Source organism: Garra rufa, chromosome 9 (assembly GCF_049309525.1).
Source record: "Garra rufa chromosome 9, GarRuf1.0, whole genome shotgun sequence".
Lineage (NCBI taxonomy): Eukaryota > Metazoa > Chordata > Actinopteri > Cypriniformes > Cyprinidae > Garra > Garra rufa.
Genome location: NC_133369.1, coordinates 3,095,842 through 3,118,398, shown reverse-complemented (window position 1 = coordinate 3,118,398; position 22,557 = coordinate 3,095,842). Strand labels below are relative to the sequence as shown.

At 32.0% G+C, this 22,557-nt stretch overlaps 1 protein-coding gene across 1 annotated transcript in view; it reads left to right on the top strand.

Annotated features, from left to right (window-relative positions):
• Positions 1-22,557, top strand: part of LOC141342475 (myomesin-3-like) — an 80,937-nt gene that overhangs the window by 4,099 nt on the left and 54,281 nt on the right. The window contains exons 4-11 of the mRNA XM_073846930.1: positions 1-105; positions 13,266-13,419; positions 14,691-14,848; positions 14,944-15,033; positions 16,659-16,747; positions 16,956-17,000; positions 20,752-20,886; positions 21,083-21,244. Coding sequence (XP_073703031.1) covers positions 1-105; positions 13,266-13,419; positions 14,691-14,848; positions 14,944-15,033; positions 16,659-16,747; positions 16,956-17,000; positions 20,752-20,886; positions 21,083-21,244 — 938 coding nt within the window. The remainder of the gene's footprint in view (positions 106-13,265; positions 13,420-14,690; positions 14,849-14,943; positions 15,034-16,658; positions 16,748-16,955; positions 17,001-20,751; positions 20,887-21,082; positions 21,245-22,557) is intronic.

Genomic DNA, 22,557 nt, shown 5'->3' with positions numbered 1-22,557 from the left:
TGATGAAGAGGCCTCTCTGAGCGAATTCTATCCCATCATTCCCGGGGACGTGATGTCTGTGAAGGAGATCCTGACCGGACCCAAGTTCCCACGCCACCGGACATGGTACTGACACACACACACACACACACACACACACACACACACACACACACACACACACACACACACACATATACACATACATTGTAAAGATGTCTTTAGTCACCTTTTAGTAACAAACTGACATGATGACATTATTGTTCTAAACCCCTCATGAGGGTCACAGCTGTCCTGCTGAACATCTGAAAGGTTTAAATATAATACGAAGGAGTCTCAGATGCGGTCAGGACACGGCAGGTCAAAACATGATTTACATCAAACCGTTTTATCAGCAGTCAACTTGCGACTGGGTTTATCGTTTGGAGATCTCTCAAACATTCAGCTGGAGATTTACATCAGAAACGTAAACATAGTTTTGGATTGCGTTAAAAATAGGACACATGCAAATTCATCCAGAAAGAAACAAACATCCTGGAAAATAACAGCTGCAAACACTCTGGTTAAAAAAAAAACTTTGCACAATCTTTAGGGAAAATACATCAGCTCCTAAAACATCAACACTTGATGCATAAGGCTGGGAACACTATCAAAATATTACCTACAATATTTGTTGAAGATCAAAGATTTGAATGTAACTTAATTTATTTTAATTTAAAATGATAATTAAAAAAAAAGAATAAAATATATTCCTAACAAATATGCAAATGTATTTCTAACCTATCAGTAAAATTTAATATAATATTTCCTTGAGTGCAAGTTAATTAATTAATTAAATAATTATAATAAAACAGGACTAGATTTGCACATATTATGACCACAAATATATTCCTAACCTTTCAGTAACATTTTAATTTAATTTAATTTAATTTAATTTAATTTAATTTAATTAATAATATAACTAAAAAAATAAAATAAAACCAATTTAATTTAAAATAATGATTTAATTAATCGAAATATTAATTTTTGTTGATGAATATTTCAAATATTAATTCTAAATATTTATTTATAAAATAAAATAAAACAGGACGAAATTTGCACATTTTCTGACCACAAATATATTCTAACCTTTCAGTAAAATTGTATTAAATTCAATTTAATTTAATTTAATTTAAAATATATAAATAATATAACTGAAAATTTTAAAAATGAAACAAATTTAATTTAATTTAACAAATAATTAATTTAATGAATTAAATATGCATTTTTGTCAATGAATAGTTTGAATATTAAATAAAAATATTTATTTATTTATTCATTTAATTAATTTCATTTTACTTTGGTTTGAAATATGAATGGTATTAGATTTCAAAAATGTCCAAAAATAAAAAGCTGGTGTTCTGAAATATACAGTTAGGTCAAAACCATAAGGATCATAAGGGAAATTACACTGTATATTTTGCTTAAAGTTAAGATTTTCTTTTCCATTTTCACAATCTCATGACAATTTCCCTCGCATTACTGCAATGCACAAAAATAGTATTTTATTTAAATTGTAAAGTATTTAGGGGATAATGTTATATAACGATAATGTGGTATATTATGGTATCATGTGTTGTGCTGACTTTATTTATGACGATTAAAATGTATAACTCTAAAAGCAATATGTAAGATGTATTACAGTAAATTTTAGGCAGAAGAGATGTTTGTCATAGACTAGATTTGACATGTTAGTTATATAAATCACCATGCAAAAATTAACTATTAACAGTTCTAAAAATATATGGCTTAACTGTCTTTTTGATTGTTTATATTTAATTATTTAATTCGATGTATCTTGTTGTATTTGTATGTGTAAAATTTAATCTAAAATATGATTTATAATTTGCTAGCTTGTTTTATTTATTCATTTATTTATTTGACTGATGTAAAATATGACATGAAGATATGAAAAGAATTTTAGTTTAATTTAATTTAATTTCAGTTTGATCTTGTGGTGAAATATGACCCGGAATATGTTTTTGATATCATTATAATATTATCTAACTATTTTTAACTTTTTTTAATTTATTCATTTATTTATTTTAGACAAAAAAGTTTAAAGCAAGAATTAAAACACTATACAATTGTAAACAAAATAGTTATTTGTTCTTGTTTGTTTATTTGCTGTACAAATTTAACATGTTCTTAAAATCAAACTATTAACAAAAAAATTCTGCGTTCATTCAGTTTATTTATTTGCCTTTAAATTATATTATGAAAAAAATATGAATATCTATCTATTCAATACATTTTTTGATTTATATATTTAATAATATCAAAGTATTATCTAAAATATTTTCATCCTTATTTTTGTATTTAATTATTTCACCATTTCATTTAGGGTGAAATATGACCTCAACATATTTTTAATAATAAGGTATTATCTAAAATATTTTCAGCCTCATTATTTTTGTATTTAATTATTTTCTCATTTAATTTGTGGATAAAATATGACAGTAACCTATTTTTAATAATATCAAAGTATTATCTAAAATATTTAATCTTCCTTATTGTTTTATTTAATTTTTTCCCATTTGATTTGTGGATAAAATGTGACCTGCACATATTTTTAATAATATTAAAGTATTAATCTAAAATATTTTCAGCCACCTTAATTTTTTTAATTCAATTAATTTTCCATTTGATTTGTGAACAAAATATGACCTTAACATATCTGTAAAATTATCAAAGTATTATCTCAAATATTTTCGGCCTTTTTATTTTTATTTAATTATTTCCCTATTTGATTCGTGGATAAAATGACCGTAATATATTTTTTAATAATGTCAAAGTAATTGTAGTACACATTGAGGGCGCTGCGCACGTGGCGACCAGCAGCAGATCAGAAAACAGTCTGTGTCGTTTGTTTGTTTGTTTTCTTTTAAATAGTTTTTAAAGTTGTTTAGAGTTGTTTGCGCTTGCCTTGGAGTTCTTTGGACTTTGTTGTTGGAAACCAACTAAAGCCAAATGGATGTGTTGGCCATTGTTTTATTGTGGGTGCTGTTTCTTCTCCCTGCGTGTTTGAAAGCATCACCTGCTAAACAACCGGTGAGAATTCAATACGACAGAGAGTTTCTCCTTCAGTGGCATCGGCCCTACAATATTCGTCATCCTGTGGATTTACGTTCATCGCATGGAAACGGTGTTCGCGACAACGGATTGTATGTTAGACGGGATCATAACCCTCAAAAAATACGGAAGAGTGGGAAGAAAGGAGGGGTACGAGTGAAGCTAAGGAGGTCTCGGCTAAACCGTACTCCTCTCCCGTCTATCGTCATGGCAAATGTTCAGTCCCTCAGGAATAAGATCGATGACCTACAGGCAATGGTACGTTTTCAACATGACTATAAGAATGCTTGTATTTTGGCTCTTACTGAGTCATGGTTAAAGAACAATGATCCTGATAATTCTGTAATTATTGATGGATTTGGCACTCCTTTTCGTACCGATCGTTGCCCTGGAGTGACGGGGAAAAAGCAAGGAGGTGGTGTTTGTCTATATATTAACCACAAATGGTGTAGTTCCGTTATTGTGAGAGAGAGTGTGTGTACTAATGACATTGAACTACTCTCTGTATCACTCCGGCCACAGTATCTTCCTCGGGAGTTTCCACAACTTTTTGTTACCGTGGTCTATATTCATCCGAGGGCTAACGAAGCAAACGCAGCAGAGACTCTTGGAAATGTTGTACACAAACTGCAATGCATTTCCCCAGATGCTCCGAATTTAATTATGGGGGATTTTAATAAATGTCCCATGAAGCAGTGCTTAAGGAACTTTTATCAATATGTGACTTGCCCCACACGTTTTAATAAGACTCTTGACCTTTGCTATGGATCAATCAAAGGCGCATATAAGTCTGTTGTCAAGCCTCCTGTGGGGACGGCAGACCATAATACAGTCTTGCTTGTCCCAGTATACAAAACTGTTTTAAAAAGTGAAAAACCGCAGAAGAAGAATATTAGAGTATGGTCTGAGGAGTCCACTGCATCTTTGCAAGGATGCCTGGAATGCACGGACTGGAATATTTTTTACAATTCTTGCTCAGAAATAGATGAACTTACAGATGCTGTCAGTAGTTATATCTCGTTTTGTGAAGACATGCTTATCCCCTGTAAGACTGTCAAAATATTCCCAAACAACAAGCCATGGTTTACAAATTCCTTAAAAGTACTTATGAATGAAAGATGTAGAGCATTTTATGAAGGTGATTTGGTTAAAAGATTAAAACTGCAGGAAGAGATTAAAATTGAAGTGAGGAAAGCAAAGTTAAAGTATAAAACAAACTTAGAGGAAGAGTTGAGTAGGAATAACTTGGGGTCAGTTTGGAAGGGAATGACAGCTATAACAGGATTTAAAGGGTGTGAGCCTAGGAAAATACAGCTACCTGGGTATGAGTCTAGTAGTCAATTGGCCGAGGAACTAAACAGGTTTTATTTACGCTTTGATTCTCCTGAAACTGGTCTTAAAATGGAGTCTATGAATTTTAATGTGAGTTGTGATGGTGATTATAATATTTTTTTTGATGAATTAGATGTAATTAAAGTTTTTAAGGGTTGTAAGAGGACAAAAACTCCTGGGCCAGATAATCTTGGTGGGCATTTAATTAAGGTTTGTGCTGAACAATTGGCACCAGTATTTTGTAATATTTTTCAGTGGTCTTTTGCTCTCCAGAAAGTCCCGACTCTGTGGAAACAGGCCACTGTGGTGCCTGTGCCTAAAACTGCAAAGGCAGTAACACTTAATGATTTTAGGCCAATAGCTCTCACTTCCTTAATAATGAAATGTTTTGAGAAACTGGTAAAAGAGGAGTTGTTGTCTAAAACAAAAATTCTTTTAGATCCTCTCCAATTTGCTTATAGAACACAACGAGGTGTTGAGGATGCAACAGCAACTTTATTAAATTTGGTTTTAAAGCACTTAGAGGGGAGCAAAACACATGTCAAACTTTTATTTGTGGATTTTTCATCTGCTTTTAATTCATTACAACCACAGATTTTAGCAGACAAGTTAATTTCTAATTTTGGTCTTAATCCTAATTTGGTAGGTTGGATTCTTGACTTTTTAACTGATAGAATTCAACGAGTGAGAGTTAATGATAGTTTCTCAACTCCATTAATCACATCTGTAGGAACTCCTCAAGGCTGTGTTTTGTCCCCTTTATTATATATTTTATACACAAATGATTGTATCAGTAAGCATAAAAATAGGTTTTTCTTAAAGTTTGCTGATGATACAGCCATTGTGAGTCTTTTGGAAAATAATGAAACATGTCATGGGTCAGTGATCGACGATTTTGTTGAATGGTGTGATGATGCCTGTTTGCAATTGAATGTGTCTAAGACAAAAGACATGATAATCGATTTTAGAGCAAAAGCACACTCTTCCCAGGATACTTTTATTAGTGGTGTGAAGGTGGAATGTGTGGACAGTTATAAATACCTAGGGACCATTATTGACAACAAATTGAGCTTTGATGTGAATACTGAGGTATTATGTAAAAAGGGACAGCAACGGCTATATTGTTTAAGGAAATTAAGATCATTTAATATAGATAAGACATTAATGGAAATGTTCTATAAGTCTTACATTGAGTCTGTTTTGTCCTTTTCTATTAGTTGTTGGTTTGGTAATCTTAGTGTTAAATATAAAAGTGCTTTAAATAGAATTGTCACACTTAGTGGAAAGATCATAGGTAAAGAGCAAAGAAATTTGTCATCATTGTTTAATAGAAATATTTTGAGTCGGGCTAGAACTGTGCTAGCTAATAATGATCATTTCCTGTTTTCAGAGTTCTCTTTGCTTCCTTCTGGTTCCCGATATAGACTGCCAAAGATGAAAAGTAATCGATATAAATACTCATTTGTCCCTTGTGCAATAAGGCTTTTAAATGGTTCTTGAGGAAATTTGTTAGGGTATGTGATATTTATGTTTATGTATTGTATGAGTCCGTCTGTTTCTGATCATAGCTGCATCTAAATTGCCCGTAAGGGATTTTAATAAAGTTTGACTTGACTTGACTTGAAAGTATTATCTCAAATATTTTCGTCTTTCTTATTGGCTTATTTAATTTTTTCCCATTTGATTTGTGGATAAAATATGACCTTAACGTATTTTTAATAATATCAAAGTATTATCTAAAATATTTTCAGCCTTTTTATTTTTTACTTAATTATTTTTCCATTTGATTTGTGGATAAACTATGACCTTAACATATTTTAAATATGTTTCAATGTATTATCGAAACTATTTTCAACCTTTTTAGTTTAATTATTTCACCATTTGATTAAAGGCTAAAATATCACCTAAACACATTTTTTAATAATATTAAACTGTTATCCAAAATATTTTCAGTCTTTTTTTTTATTTTTTTATTTTATTATTTCACCATTTGTTTTTAGGGTGAAATTTGACCTCAAAATATTTTTAATAATAAGGTATTATCTAAAATATTTTCATTATTTTTGTATTTAATTATTTTCACATTTGATTTGTGGATAAAATATGACCTGCACATATTTTTAATAATATTAAAGTATTAATCTAAAATATTTTCAGCCACCTTCATTTTTTTAATTCAATTAATTTTCCATTTGATTTGTGAACAAAATATGACCTTAACATATTTTTAAAATTATCAAAGTATTATCTCAAATATTTTTGGCCTTTTTATTTTTATTTAATTATTTCCCTATTTGATTTGCGGATAAAATGACCGTAATATATTTTTTAATAATGTCAAAGTATTATCTCAAATATTTTCGTCTTTCTTATTGGCTTATTTAATTTTTTCCCATTTGATTTGTGGATAAAATATGACCTTAACGTATTTTTAATAATATCAAAGTATTATCTAAAATATTTTTCAGCCTTTTTATTTTTTATTTAATTATTTTTCCATTTGATTTGTGGATAAACTATGACCTTAACATATTTTAAATATGTTTCAATGTATTATCGAAACTATTTTCAACCTTTTTAGTTTATTTAATTATTTCACCATTTGATTAAAGGCTAAAATATCACCTAAACACATTTTTTAATAATATTAAACTGTTATCCAAAATATTTTCAGTCTTTTTTTTAATTTTTTTTTTATTTTTATTTTTTTTAATTATTTCACCATTTGTTTTTAGGGTGAAATTTGACCTCAAAATATTTTTAATAATAAGGTATTATCTAAAATATTTTCATTATTTTTGTATTTAATTATTTTCCCATTTGATTTGTGGATAAAATATGAACTGCACATATTTTTAATACTATTAAAGTATTATCTAAAATATTTTCAGCCACCTTAATTTTTTTAATTCAATTAATTTTCCATTTGATTTGTGAACAAAATATGACCTTAACATATTTGTAAAATTATCAAAGTATTATCTCAAATATTTTCGGCCTTTTTATTTTTATTTAATTATTTCCCTATTTGATTTGCGGATAAAATGGCCGTAATATATTTTTAATAATGTCAAAGTATTGTCTCAAATATTTTCATCTTTCTTGTTGGCTTATTTAATTTTTTTCCCATTTGATTTGTGGATAAAATATGACCTTAACATATTTTTAATAATATCAAAGTATTATCTAAAATATTTTTCAGCCTTTTTATTTTTTATTTAATTATTTTTCCATTTGATTTGTGGATAAACTATGACCTTAACATATTTTAAATATGTAACCCTGGACCACAAAACCGCTGGGGTATATTTGTAGCAATAGCCAAAAATACATTGCATGGGTCAAAATTTTAGATTTTTCTTTTATGCCAAAAATCATTAAGAAATTAAGTAAAGTTCATGTTCCATTAAGATTTTTTGTAAAATTCCTACTGTAAACATATCAAAATGTAATTTTTGATTTGTAATATGCATAGTTAAGAACCTAATTTGGACAACTTTAAAGGTGATTTTCTCAGTCTTTTTGATTTTTTTAATCAAAATAGATGTATCTCAGTCAAATATTGTCCTATCCTAACAAACCATACATCAATAGAAAGCTTATTTATTGAGCTTTCATATGATGTATAAATCTCAGTTTTGTCAAATTTAACCTTATGACTGGTTTTGTGGTCCAGGGTCACATATGTTTCAATGTATTATCGAAACTATTTTCAACCTTTTTAGTTTATTTAATTATTTCACCATTTGATTAAAGGCTAAAATATCACCTAAACATATTTTTAATAATATTAAACTGTTATCTAAAACATTTTCAGTCTTTTATTTTTTTTTATTATTTTAATTATTTCACCATTAGTTTTAGGGTGAAATTTGACCTGAACATTTTTGAAAAATTTGCTCATGTTGAACTAAAGCATCCTTCAAGGCTTCAGTTTTGCTCTTCTCTCTGGGCTGCTTTCTGCTTCTCTCCTGCTTAGCATTATGGGAAGGGCACGTCTGCAGTGTTCACCTCTCACGCTTAACAGGTTTACCTGCAATTGACAGCGCGCCGGCAGCCGCTTTAGTTTTGATGCTGGTAATCCTGTTCAGAGGGAGACGTGAACACGGTCATGCCCCTTCGGCGGAGGTTACGGCACGAGAAGAGCCTGAGAAAAGAGGATGAGAAAGGTCACTTCAGTAAATCAAGACTCAAATGCAGGCGGGATGATTTGAGGATGAGTGATAAAGCCTGTCAGGACCGGATGAAGGTCGAGCAGAGTCTCGCTGTGCTTTTGTGTTTAAGTGAAGGTGAGACGAGAGAGAAGAGCTGGATCAAGTGTTGGTCTCATATGAAGTAGTGTCACGCTTCGGCTCATATTCACACGTACAGGCAGAAAAAATACGCTTGTCAGTCCTCGTCTGTTTCATCCTGTTCGCCAGCACCACGCAGACAGCTTCGGATGCTGGCATCTGTTTTTGTTGCCATGAAATACGAAACATTGCGAATGTTTTCAAATTTATTTTTTATTTATTTGTTTATTTGTGTAATATTAAAATATGTATCCCTCAGAAAATAGAATTGGTATTTTCTCTTGATTTCTCTATTTATGTATTTCATGAATTAACTAATGCATTTATGTATTTATTTTATTAATATCAAAATATGTATCTTTCAGAAAATAGCATTATTTAAAATAGCTCTTATTTTTATATATTTATGTATTTTAATTAATGGATTTATTTTATTATTATTATTATTATAAAAACATGTATCTTTCAGAAAATAGTATTTTCTTTCTCTTATTTATTTAATTTATTAATTAACTTATGTATTTATTTATTTATGTATTTTTATTTACTAATATAAAAATCTGTCTTTCAGAAAATATAATTATTTTCACTCGTTTTTCCTATTTTTTACTCTTTTTACTCTTGTTTTCTCTTATTCTTATTTATTTAATTAATTATTTTTATTTAACTTATTTAATTATATAAAAAAAATGTATCTTTCATACAATACAATTGTTCTCTCGTATTCTTTATTTAATTTTTTTTTATAAAAAAGTTATAAAAATGTGTCTTTCAGACAATATAATTATTTTCACTCGTTTTTCCTATTTTTTACTCTTTTTACTCTTGTTTTCTCTTATTCTTATTTATTTATTTAATTAATTATTTTTATTTAACTTATTTAATTATATAAAAATATGTATCTTTCATACAATACAATTGTTCTCTCGTATTCTTTATTTAATTTTTTTTATAAAAAAAGTTATAAAAATGTGTCTTTCAGACAACATAATTATTTCCTTTTTTCTTGTGTTCTTATTTATTTAATTTAATAAAAATATGTCTGTCCGACAATATAATTTTCTTTTTTCTTGTATTCTAATTTAATTATTTTTATTTAACTTTATTAACATAAAAATATGTCTTTCAGACAATTGAATTATTTTTGTTGTTTTCTCTTATTTTTGCTACATATTTATTTATCGCATTTACGTATTTATTTAATTAGTTATTTTATTAATATACAATTTTTTTATTTTCTTTCTTGTTTTCACTGAATTATTTGTTTAATATAGACAAAATATGCATCTTTAAGACTATATAATTTTCTCTTATTTTTGTTTAAGAAAAATGAAATATTTATTTATTTCACTAATCAATGTATTTTTTTATTTTACTAACATAAAATATGTATCTTTCAGAAAATATTTAAAATAATTATTTTCTCTCATTTTATGTATTTATTTATTGCGTTAATTAATTTATTGCATAGTTTATTAATATAAAATATGTTTCTTTCAGAAAATAGAATTAATTTATTTCTTGTTTTCACTTGTTTTGAACATTTTAATGATTTATTTTGTTGATATATATCTTATTTTAAGTTTTAGTAATTGTATGTGCTTATCGTTTTATATTTTTATTTACCTTTCATTAATTTTAATTAGTTTTAATAACTTTGGAACTTGAACTTAAACTTTTTCTATTTTACTTAGTTGCCAAGGAAATATTTCTAGTTGTCAGGGTTTTTTTTTTTTTTTAGCTTTATTTTAATTATTATTTTTGGTTAACAATAACACTGAATACAGAGTGGTCCAGAAGTCTGAGACCACTTTTTGAAATGTAATTTTGCATATGCAATTTTTTTTATGTATTTTAATAATCATTTTTATTTAATCATATTAACAATTTAAAGTCTATTTTGCATTCATTTCAGCAGGGCTGGAGCTACATGAGCAAAACCTGATGATCAGATCATGTTTTCAATGATCCAAAGAGCATCTTGAGCTTCAATAGAAGAAAATCTGACCGCCACATGATCAATGACGCTCATTTTAAAAAGTGCACTGAAATTGTGCACAAAATCCTCAAACTTCCAGGTTCAATTAGGATTATATAATGATCAGCTGAATAGAAACAACAAAAGAGCAGAAATGAGAGGGAACATCTCCGCAGATGCTTTTCAGTCTCTGTCTAAAACTAGATTAAACCTTTTCACATTCATGTGTAAATAAGTTAGACCATTATGGTGTTTTTCTCATCTTTATGTCTTTCAGGCTTTGTTTTTTCGACACTTTCTCAACATAAGTGCATTCATCTGAGTCTCTGTGCTTTTGAGTCAAAACTGCAAAGTGTCAAAGCGAAGAATGGCAACTTCTAATTGCACTCAGGCGTTTTAAATCACCTGATATCGACCCCCAGGATAACTGGCATTTGTGTTTGTCTCTCGCCGCATTCGTCTGCCATCGGGATTCATAGCACAAAGCTCAGCCGGCGTTTCTGCTGACCTCCTCGAAAGCGCTGACGTGACAGCCGGTTAAATGTCATGTCGTCGAGCTCGTCTCTGAACGAATTCTGACTTCGGAGAAAGTTCACTTTCAAATCATCCTTAGATGTTTTGAAACTTTTTGTACAAAGTTTTTAACTTTTGTGCTGTGCTGAAAACCCTTTAACTCTAATGGTATTCCCAGTGGATGAGCGGCCTTTTAAAAATAGCTTGTTAATTCCTCATTATACTATATTATCATCAAATCAAGACTCAATCTTTTTGTCAACTTGTCTTCTTTGAATTAGCACAGGGTTTGTATTCAATATAGGAACTGGTTGATCATGGGCCTCATTGATTGAGCTCATGCACTTCAGTTTTTAAGTGAAAAGGCCATTAGAAAGTTATAATTTTTGCATAATTGGTTTGCGTGTTTTTAGAGAATGGGTTGACTAATCAACTTGAATTCCATTACTTTTTTCCAGCATGGTCTGAAGATGATCTGAGCCAGTTTTGGTGAAAATCAGACAAACCGACTAGGACGAGTTCGAAAAAGTATTTTTTTGTAACTATTAAAAATAGTGAAAAAACTAAACCTTACTTGGCATAAGCTAAGTATTCACAGGTAAATTATAAGAAATTTCCTTCTAGACCTTACGGTTCAAAAGTTATTAGCATAAAATGAGTGAAATTTTGGACAAGTGGTGGCATTAGAGAGTTTGAGTTAGAGACTATCATCATTAATGGTTAATGAATGGTTTATCACTCTTGACCAGTAGGTGGCACTGTTACCGAATTGATGTGGCATTGTCAGTGTATGATGACAATAACACATACAAAGTTTGGTGTAAATGTCAAAGCTTTGCAGAGATACAGGCTCGGATTCAGTTTGGCATCTTTCCAGCTAATTCGTTGATGTGTTAAATGATAACCATCTCGTATTTCAACACGAAATCCATAACTTTTAGTCAGCATGGTCTGAAGATGATCCGAGTCAAATTTGCTGAAAATTGGACCAACTGTCTAGGAGGAGTTTGAAAAAGTAGGTTTTTGACATTATTCAAAATGGCAGACAGGAATTTCGGCCAATTTTGGCATAATTGGTATCGATGTTCTCGGCATGACCCAAAGAATACATTGAGACCAGTTTCATTAAAACAGGCCAATTTAATCAAACGCTATTAGCCTGTATTGAATTTTTTTTCCTGGCCCCAAACGTTTTGAGTACTGTCAGGGCATGATGCCGAAGACACATACCAAGTTTAGTAACTATACGGCAATGCGTTCATAAAATTCAAAATGGCTGACTTCTTAAAATCTAAAGAGACCAGTTTTGTGATTTTTGGCCAAACTATTTAAAAGTCATAAGCCAAAATAGCCATTTTCATAGATCCTGACCCCTAGGTGGCACAGCACCGAAACACTGCAGGTAGCCTTAGGTCATACTTGTTATCACACACACCAAGTTTGGTCTCAATACACCAAACCGTTGCGGAGATATAGCCTCACATCCATTTTTGCGTGCATCTGATAAATTAAGTTATAAAGTCTAAATTAGGAGATAAACACTTGCATTTGTAAGAAAAAAAGTCAGAATTGTGAGAAAATAAATGTTGATAGTAATAGGTTTAAATAATATTTTATGCTGTAACTGTAGGGCTAATACAATATGTCCCATACTAGTATGAACTGCATATGTGAATATTATGCAGACCTATTGTTTAAATCAAATGTATGCTTTAAAAGTAGAGTAATCATAGCAGTTTTCATCCATAGTATGTCCGTTTAAACATCTGCGTTTATCTTTAAATTGCGTTTTTGAAAACAGTATTCTATAAAAAATATTTTGACTTCAAACGGCACCAAAATATTTTTTTCTCTTATTCCATGGATTTTACCCATTCCTCCGCTTGTTACCAGTGTTTTTCTGCAACCACTATGCACGAGCAGCTGCAAGTGACGTAACTGTGACATCTACTGTGAATTGGTCTATTAAACCCTAAAAACATAAAACACCAATTATTTAACAAATATTAATAATAACATTGCATCTTACAACCAAGTGAGTTTCTGACCTTTGACCCCAGGGATGTCCTGAGAGAGACGCTGTCCAATGATGAGCTCCACGAGCGGGACCAGTGGACGATGTTCGGGAATGAGGCTGAGAAACTGGAGATCGGTGTGATCAGAAACCAGCGTGTCGTCCGTGAGCGCGTGGATCGATTCTCTCTGCGCCGGGAGGTGAGTGATCGACACACCAAAGACTGAGAGGAGCGTTAAAAATACAACAATCACAGCTCTGCACCTTTCAAGACACCTGAGTGCATTTGCTTTCTAGTTTCAAAGGAATAATTGATGGGGTCGGAGCAAAAATAACACAATAAAAGCATTAGGAATGAGTACAGTTTACTGTTATATAATTATATTATAAAGCTTTATATGATAATATGTTTTGAAAATCAGACTGAAATGTAACAGGGTTATTAAAGTAAATGTGAACTATAAAATATATTGTTTTATAATAAATAAAAAAAATATATATATATAAGCTATTATTTTTTAATAGCTATTTATTTTTGTAAAATAAAAGCTATGTATGTGTATGTATGTATATATATATATATATATATATATATATATATGTATGTGTGTGTGTGTGTGTTTTTTTTTTAAAACAAAAATATATGGTTTTATAACAAATATATATATATATATATATATGTATATATATATATATATATATATATATATATATATATATATATATATTAGAATTTGATTTATTTTATTTTTTTATGTTATAAAATTAGATTTTAAAGCTTTATATGATATAATTGTTTGAAAATCAGACTGAAATGTAACAGGGTTATTATAGTAAACCATAAAAAAAAAATATTACATGTATATAATTATATTATATATAACTTTTAAAAATTCTAAAACCATATATTTTTATGGTTTACATTTATAATATATAATAATAATATGTTCTATAATAACCCTGTTACAGTAAACGTAAAACATACATTTTTATGGTTTTATAATAATAAAATAAATAAATAATTTGTAAAATACAATTTGTGTTAAAATGAAAGCAAAAATGGAAAATTTAAAAATAAAATCAATTAAACATATAAAGTCTACAATAGGATCTCAAGGACCCTAAAGTAATAAACAGGGATGGTCAAAAATAAATAAAATCATAATAAATTAGTCACCTGATTGGTATATCGTAAAGCTTTTTATGATAAAATTTGTGATTTGTGTGAAAAAATAGTTGTCATTTATTTTGTTCTTTTTCTTTGGCTTTCCACTGTGTCAGTAATTTATATTTTATTTTGTTGTTATTTTACCTTAAAATAAATAAATGAATGAATATATTAATTATTAATTAATTCACAACATAACTATAATAGTATCCAAAATAGTACTAAAATGTAAGTGATTTTTGGATGTCTTTGGCATTACATCAGAGTAAGTAAATGATGACAGAACTGTTTGTTATTCTTCAGGCGGAGAGAAAATCCTCATTGCACATGAAGTATATTGAGGATTTGAGCATGAAGGCTCCTGATTTCCCCATCCCGCTGAGACCTCACACTGTGTGGGCCGGGATGGACGTCAAACTGTCCTGTTCGGTTCAGGGCTGTCCGACTCCCAGCATCACATGGTGAGAGTCTCAGCAAGCCTGTTTCTCCAAAATAAAGGAGCCTAAATCTCCAAAGACAGACATCCATCATAGCAGAGTGTGAATGTTGTCGACAGGTATAAGGATGACGTTCCTCTCCGAGGAGCTCTGCCGTGGAACTACAAACTGACGCAGAAGTTCGGCCTCAACGTTTTAGAGATCAGGAGGTAAAAGATATATATTTTTTGTAATTATATTCACTTATTTTTTTCCTATTTATTATGTTATTTTTATTAATATTTTGTTAAATACACTACCAGTCAAGATTTGTCACGTTTTTTTTTTAAAGAAGTCTCTTCTGCTCACCCAGCCTGCATTTATTTGATTTAAAATACAGCAAAAACAGTAAAATTGTGAAATATTTTTACTATTTAAAATAACTGCTTTCTATCTGAATCTATTTTAAAATGTAATTTATTTCTGTGATCAAAACAGAATTTTTATCATCATTACTCCAGTCTTCATTGTCACATGATCCTTCAGAATTCATTCTAATATTCTGATTTGCTGTCAAAGAAACATTTTTTTTATTATTAGTATTGTCAATATTTAAAACGGGTGAGTTCAGGATTCTTTGATGAATAAAAAGATCAACATTTATCTGAAATAAAAAGCTTTTGTAACATTATGCACTGTACCATTCAAAAGCTTGGAGTCAGTATGTTTTTTTTTTTTCATTTATTCATTAGTTGTTTTTTGGAAAGAGCTTATAGAAATTAATACTTTTATTTAGCGAGGATGCTTTAAATCGATCACAAGTTATGGTAAAGTCATTTACGGTATAATGTTACAGATAAATGCTGTTCTTTTGAACTTTCTATTCATCAAAAAAACCTGAATAATTCTACTCTGCTGTTTTCAACATAATAATAATAATAAATGTTTTTTGAGCAGCAAATCAGAATGTTAGAATGATGTCTGTAGAATTGATACTAGAGTAACAATTCTAAAAATGTAGCTTTGAAATCACATCAATAAATTAAATTTTAAAATATATTGAAATAGAAAACAGTTATTTTAAAAAGTAAAAATATTTCAGGATTGCACTGTTTTTGCCGTACTTTGGATAAAAGAAAAAATATCTGAATAGATATATAGTGTTTATTAGTTTTTAATTCAGTTTTAGTTTACTTCAAATTAAATTAAACAAAAATGCGATGTTGTCTAGCTGAAATAAAATATTTATTATTATTTTTGTTATTTTAAGGCTAGATTTAGGCTAACTCTAAATCTGCCAGATTGATAGTTCATAAATATTTTTTTAATAAATAAATAATTAAATTTAATTTGTTAAAACTTTTATGTTGAATTCACAACAAAAAATAAGACAAAACAATAAAATAGCAATTCTATTATTTGAAAGATAAACATATATAATATAAGATACAGATAAAACATATAAAAATACTTTTATTTTGTATAGCGCCTTTAAAAGTTCATTCTCAGATTAGAATATAAATACATAAATTAATACATTTGAACAAAAGTCTAGGAAAGCGAGAGCGAATTACAATTCTACTGCCTGAAAGACATCTTTATCTTAGTCTAAGAATAAATAAATAAAAAAGGTTTGAATGTTTTAATGTTTCAAATGTTTTAATGGTTTTAGTGACCAAAAAACTAAACCCATTTTATTTCTTCCTTGAAACAAGGTGAATGAGCTTCTGTCTTCCATACAATTAAAAGTGGATGTTTGATAAATGGCTGATTGTTTTTAATTCACTTAAATACATTCAGAACAGATTGAACCTTGTGTCCACTGTCTAATTTAGCTTTATTTCTCTCTTTTCAGATGTTCTGCTGAAGATGCTGGCGAATACAAGGTTATTGCAAAAAGTTCCCTAGGGGAGGCGACGTCCAGCGCCAAATTGATAGTCAACTGTGAGTGGCTCTTCATCATGTTATTTAGCTGATTGCTTGACTTGTTCCAGGTCTAAAATGCTACAGATTCATCAATGCAGTCTTTAGTGTTATATAAGGTGCACAATGAAGTCTGATGATTCTATGGCTGCGTTAATGAAACCTTTGTGTAGCAACACCAAATTCTTCAAGTTTAAACCTTGTTCTTCCATTATTCTTCCATTTGCAGCACATGAAGGGGCCGAGGCCAAACTGAAGCGCTCGTGGACGCCTAGTGAGTGACTTTGCACTTCTTAATGCAAAATATTTAATGCACAATAATTTTAACAGTCATCAGGAAAAATGCATGCTTGAGTATCAGTGAGTTTTGCATGCAAACACACATTGTCATGTATTATTGCAGCCCAGCGCGCATTTAGACCAAAAACGACTTCATTACTCCATCCAATCTAGCTACAGTGTTTTCAAACAAATCTGAATTCCCATTACAGCCCTTCTGCTGATATGAGAGAACATCACAATTCATTTGAAGGCATTGTTGAATTGTGTTGTCGAATCACTTCCATCACTTCCAATTGCGTATGGCCTCAATTCCCAGTTCCGTCAGCGAGAACGATAGCTAAACAAATAGCACGTCTTCTCAGACATCGTCAACACCGGCCCTCTGTGACGTCCCCTGTGTGGGGCCGTGGCATTTGTCTCATTACACTAATATTTGTCCTCGTCCTTGGGATGGTTTTCGTCGCTGTTTGGCAGGAATGGAAACTGCAAAGGAAAATGGAACAGTTTTTCTATTACACTCCAGTGATTTTTTTCCCGCACGTACAACGTATGCCTTAATTGAGTCCTCTCTTACGTTCATTTTCACTGCCTGCCGAAGGCAAGAAGAACACGAACAAAAGCTACTTACTGCCTGTCGCTTCATAAATGTAATTAAAAGTGACCGAATTGAAACATTAAAGACTTGATTCCTGTAACTGTGCCAGCAAAGCTTTGTTTTTTCATTTTGAATTTGAGGTAGAAGTGGGCGGTGTGTATGAGTAGTTTTATATCAGAGAAATGCAACAGTGTATGATTTTTATTGGAAATTCAAGGGGAGACACTATGTGTGTGCTACATAACTGTGGTGATGTCTATTAAATACTAAATTAAATATTGTGAAACATATAGATCCAGTCCTTGATTCTGATTGGTTGAGCCACATTCGAAACCATTGTAAATCACTCTATATACACACACCTTTGACCTCATTACATCAGTACAGTGGTGGGAAAGTATTGGCCCCCTTTCTGATTTGTTTCTGAGATGTTTGTCACACTCTAATGTTTCAGATCATCAAACTAATTTAAATATTAATCAAAGATAACACAAACACAACATGCAGTTTTTAAATGAAGGTTTTTTTATATGAAGGTAAAAACATAACTGTGGTTCATCACGCCTGAGTTCAGTTTCTCTAGCCACACCCAGGCCTGATTACTGCCACACCTGTTCGCAATCAAGAAATCGCTTAAATAGGACCTGCCTGACAAACTGAAGTAGACCAAAAGATCCTCAAAAGCTACACATCATGTTGAGATCCAAAGAAATTCAGGAACATGTGAGAAAGAAAGTAATTGAGATCTATCAGTCTGGAAAAGGTTATAAAGCCATTTCTAACGGTGTGTTCACACGGGGCGCAAGCGTCAACGCTTCCCATTGACTTTGAATGGGTGACGTCAAGCTTTGCCGAAAGGAATTGTGGATCCGTCGGCGGCGCTTCACTCGCGTTGCTCGCAGCAGAAGTTGAGAAATTTTCAACTTCTGCCGCGAGCAACGCCAGTGAAGCGCCGCATCAGCCAATCAGATCGCTCTATGCAAATACAGTGGCCAGGCGGCAGCCAATCACGTTCATCCTGTTCAAGAGCAGCATTTCATTGGCTGACGCTGCTATGACCATAAACGTCAGCCACGCCTTCCGTTAAGCGTTGACGCTTACGCCCCGTGTGAACACACCGTAAAGCTTTGGGACTCCAGCAAACCACAGTGAGAGCCATTATCCACAAATGGCCAAAACATGGAACAGTGGTGAACCTTCCCAGGAGCGGCCGGCCGACCAAAATTACCCCAAGAGTGCAGCGGCGACTCATCCAAGAGGTCACAATTGACCCCACAACAACATCTAAAGAACTGCAGGAGTCTCTTGCCTCACGGGGCGTCAGCGTCAACGCTTCCCATTGACTTTGAATGGGTGACGTCAAGCGTTGCCGAAAAGAATTGTGGATCCGTTGGCGGCGATTCACTGGCGTTGAATTTTTCAACTTCTGCCGCGAGCAAAACCAGTGAAGCGCCGCCGACGGATGCGTCAGCCGATCAGGATCGCTCTATGCAAATACAGTAGCCAGGCGGCAGCCAATCACGTTCACCCTGTTCAAGAGCAGCAAACTGAGGATAAATTTTAAAATGGAGGAGAAACTCATTATTGCGTTGGGCAATCACCCAGTCCTATATGACCAATTGCTTTTTATGTACTGGGATTCATACCGGAGAGACCAGGCGTGGAAGGAGGTGGCAGTTGTTGTTGAGTTCCTGTCTAATTTCATTGGCTGACGCTGCTATGACCATGGCGTCAGTGCCAAACTTCAGCCACGCCTTCCGTCAAGCGTTGACGCTGACGCCCCGTGTGAACACACCGTAAGAAAGAGACTGGGGAAAAATGGCCTGCATGCCAGAATTTCAAGAGGAAAACCACTGCTGAGCAAAAAGAACATAAAGGCTCATCTCAGTTTTGCCAGAACACATCTTGATGATCCCCAAGACTTTTGGGGAAATACTCTGTGGACTGACACAACAAAAGTTGAACTTTTTGGAAGGTGTGTGTCCCATTACATCTGGCATAAAAGTAACACAGCATTTCAGAAAAAGAACATCATACCAACAGTAAAATATGGTTGTGGTGGCGTGATGGTCTGCGGCTGGTTTGCTGCTTCTGGACCTGGAAGAATTGCTGTGATAAATGGAACCATAAATTCTGCTGTCTACCAAAAAATCCTGAAGGACAATGTTCGGCCATCTGTTGGTGACCTCAAGCTGAAGCGAACTTGGGTTCTGCAGCAGGACAATGATCCAAAACACACCAGCAAATCCACCTCTGAATGGCTGAAGAAAAACAAAATGAAGACTTTGGAGTGGCCTAGTCAAAGTCCTGACCTGAATCCTATTGAGATGCTGTGACATGACCTTAAAAGGGTGGTTCATGCTCAAAAACCCTCCAATGTGGAAGAAATACAACAATTCTGCCAAGATGAATGGGACAAAATTCCTGCACAGCGCTGTAACAGACTCACTGCAAGTTATCGCAAACGCTTGATTGCAGTTGTTGCTGCTAAGGGTGGCCCAACCAGTTATTAAGTTTAGGGGGCAAACACTTTTACCTGTTGTGTTTACTTGTGTTGTCTTTAATTAGTATTTAAATTAGTTTGATGATCTGAAACATTAAAGTGTGACAAACATGCAAAAAAAACAAAACAAAAAAACCCACTTTTTCACATCACTGTATGTCTTGCCACTATACTGTCTATTATGTATTTCAGCAAAAAACCCTGCTGGCATTATGTTTGCATCATTTACCTTTCATTTGGAGACCACAACCTTCTCCAGTCAAATTGTTACCAAGTCTGTGATTTTACTTCGGAAATGGACTACTTTTGCACGGGTTAAAGTGATTAAAGAAGCTCTTCTAATGCTGGAGAAACGTTGTTGTGTGTGCGCGTGTTTATTTAATGAAGTAAGAGTGATCCCTGCTGGCATTATGTTTGTTTCATTCAACTTTAATTTTGAGACCACATCCCTCCCCAGTGTTGCCAAGTCCGTAGTTTTACTGTGGAGTTGGATTGCTTTTAGACTTTATACTTTTTCTACTTTTTGCTTTGCGGGTTAAAGCGCCCCTTAGCTATTGTAAATTCTCTGTAAACCATGGCTTCTTGGGTCTTATTGCTTTAATGAATTATGCTCACTTTTCCTGTACTTTCTCATCTTAGTCCCAGTTCCAGAGCCTGACGCTCAGCTGGCCTCCACCTTTCCTCCAACATTTGTGAAAGAAGGTGATGATTTGGTTCTGCAGTGTAGTTTCACCTCAGCTTTATTGCCGTTCCAACAGGATGTGGTCTGGTACAGAGATGGTGAGACACTGGAATTTTATATCTAATGGAAAGACATTTTGAATCTAATATACAAATGAAATTGTATGTTTACAATAGTAGATGCTTTATTCCAAAGAAACATTTTATCTTATTAGAGAGTATAGTACAACAATTCCAAGTGCCACAATCTGGCCAAAACACTGTATTAACTGCATGTGACATAACATCTGCTCAGGGCAAGTGTTGCGTCAATCCAGTCGTGTGGAGCTGCAGACGGGTCAGCGATCTGCCAGTCTCACCCTGAAGAGAGTGCACAAGGAACACGAAGGCCTGTACAGTGTCCGTCTGCGCACCTGGGACGGGAGCGTTGAGCACAGCGCCTATGTCTATGTTAAAGGTCAGATTTTCATATACTCTTATTGTTTTAGATATTGAAATTTAAAGTGTTATGCAATTTTTTTCACAACTACTGTTACAATCACCCTGAATCTGCCATAGAAAGTTTATAACTTCAATCTAGAGATAAAATAACGAAAGCCTGTTTTCCCACTGTTTAAAAAATAAAAAAGATAATTGCACATTTTTTACTCCCAATTCTGAACTTTTTTTCTCCCAACTCTGTATTTTATTTTATTTTTTATACTTTGCAATTCTGATTTTATTTTTGCAATTCTGACCTTTTTCTCACAATTGCAAATTTATATGGCACAAATCTGCTCTTTCCTCACAATCTTGCAATTCAGAATTTTTTTTTCGCAATTGTGAGTTTATATTTCACAATTCTGACTTTTTTTCAGGCAATTCTGAAATTTTCGCAATTTTGAGTTTATACTTTGTAATTCTACTTTTATTTTCGCAATTCAGTTGCCAGTTTGTATCTTGCAATTTTGACTTTTTTCTTGCAACTGCCAGTTTATTTCTCACAAATCTGACTTACATTTGCAAGTTTATATCTCATAATTCTACATTTTGTTTTGCAGTTGCAAATTCATACTTTGTAATTTTGATTTTATTTTTGCAATTCTGACTTTTCTTCACAACTGCGAGTTTATATCTCATGAATCAGATTTTTTCTTGCAAGTACGAGTTTATATCTTACAATTCTGAATTTTGTCTTGCAATGCCGGTTTATATCTCACAAATTTGACTTTTTTTTCTTGCAGTTCAGAATTTATATCTGCATCATGAGTTTATATCTGCAAATCTGACATTTTCGCAATTGCTGGTTTATATCTCGCAATTTTGACTTTTCTCGCAAATGTGAGTTTACATCTCGCAAATCAGCTTATATCTTACAATTCTGACTTTTTTCTTACAAATACTAGTTTATAGCTCGCAAATCAGATTTTTTTTCTCGCAATTACAATTCTGACTTTTGTCTCGCAAATGTGACTCTTTTCTCGTAGTTCAGAATCTGCAAATCTGACATATCCTTGCAATTGCCAGTCATATAAACAATAGTTTATATTTACAAAAATGCAACTTTATATCTCGCAAATCTGACTTTCTCACAGTCCAGAATTTTTTTTTGTAATTGACTTTTGTCTCACAATTGTAAGTGTATATCTCCCAATTCTGTCTTTTTTCTTGCATATTTGAGTTGATATCTCGCAAATCAGTTTTTTTTTCTCACAATTACAATTCTTTTGTCTCGCAGGTGCCAGTTTATGTCTTGCAAATAAATATGTCTCTTTTCACGTAGTTCAGAAT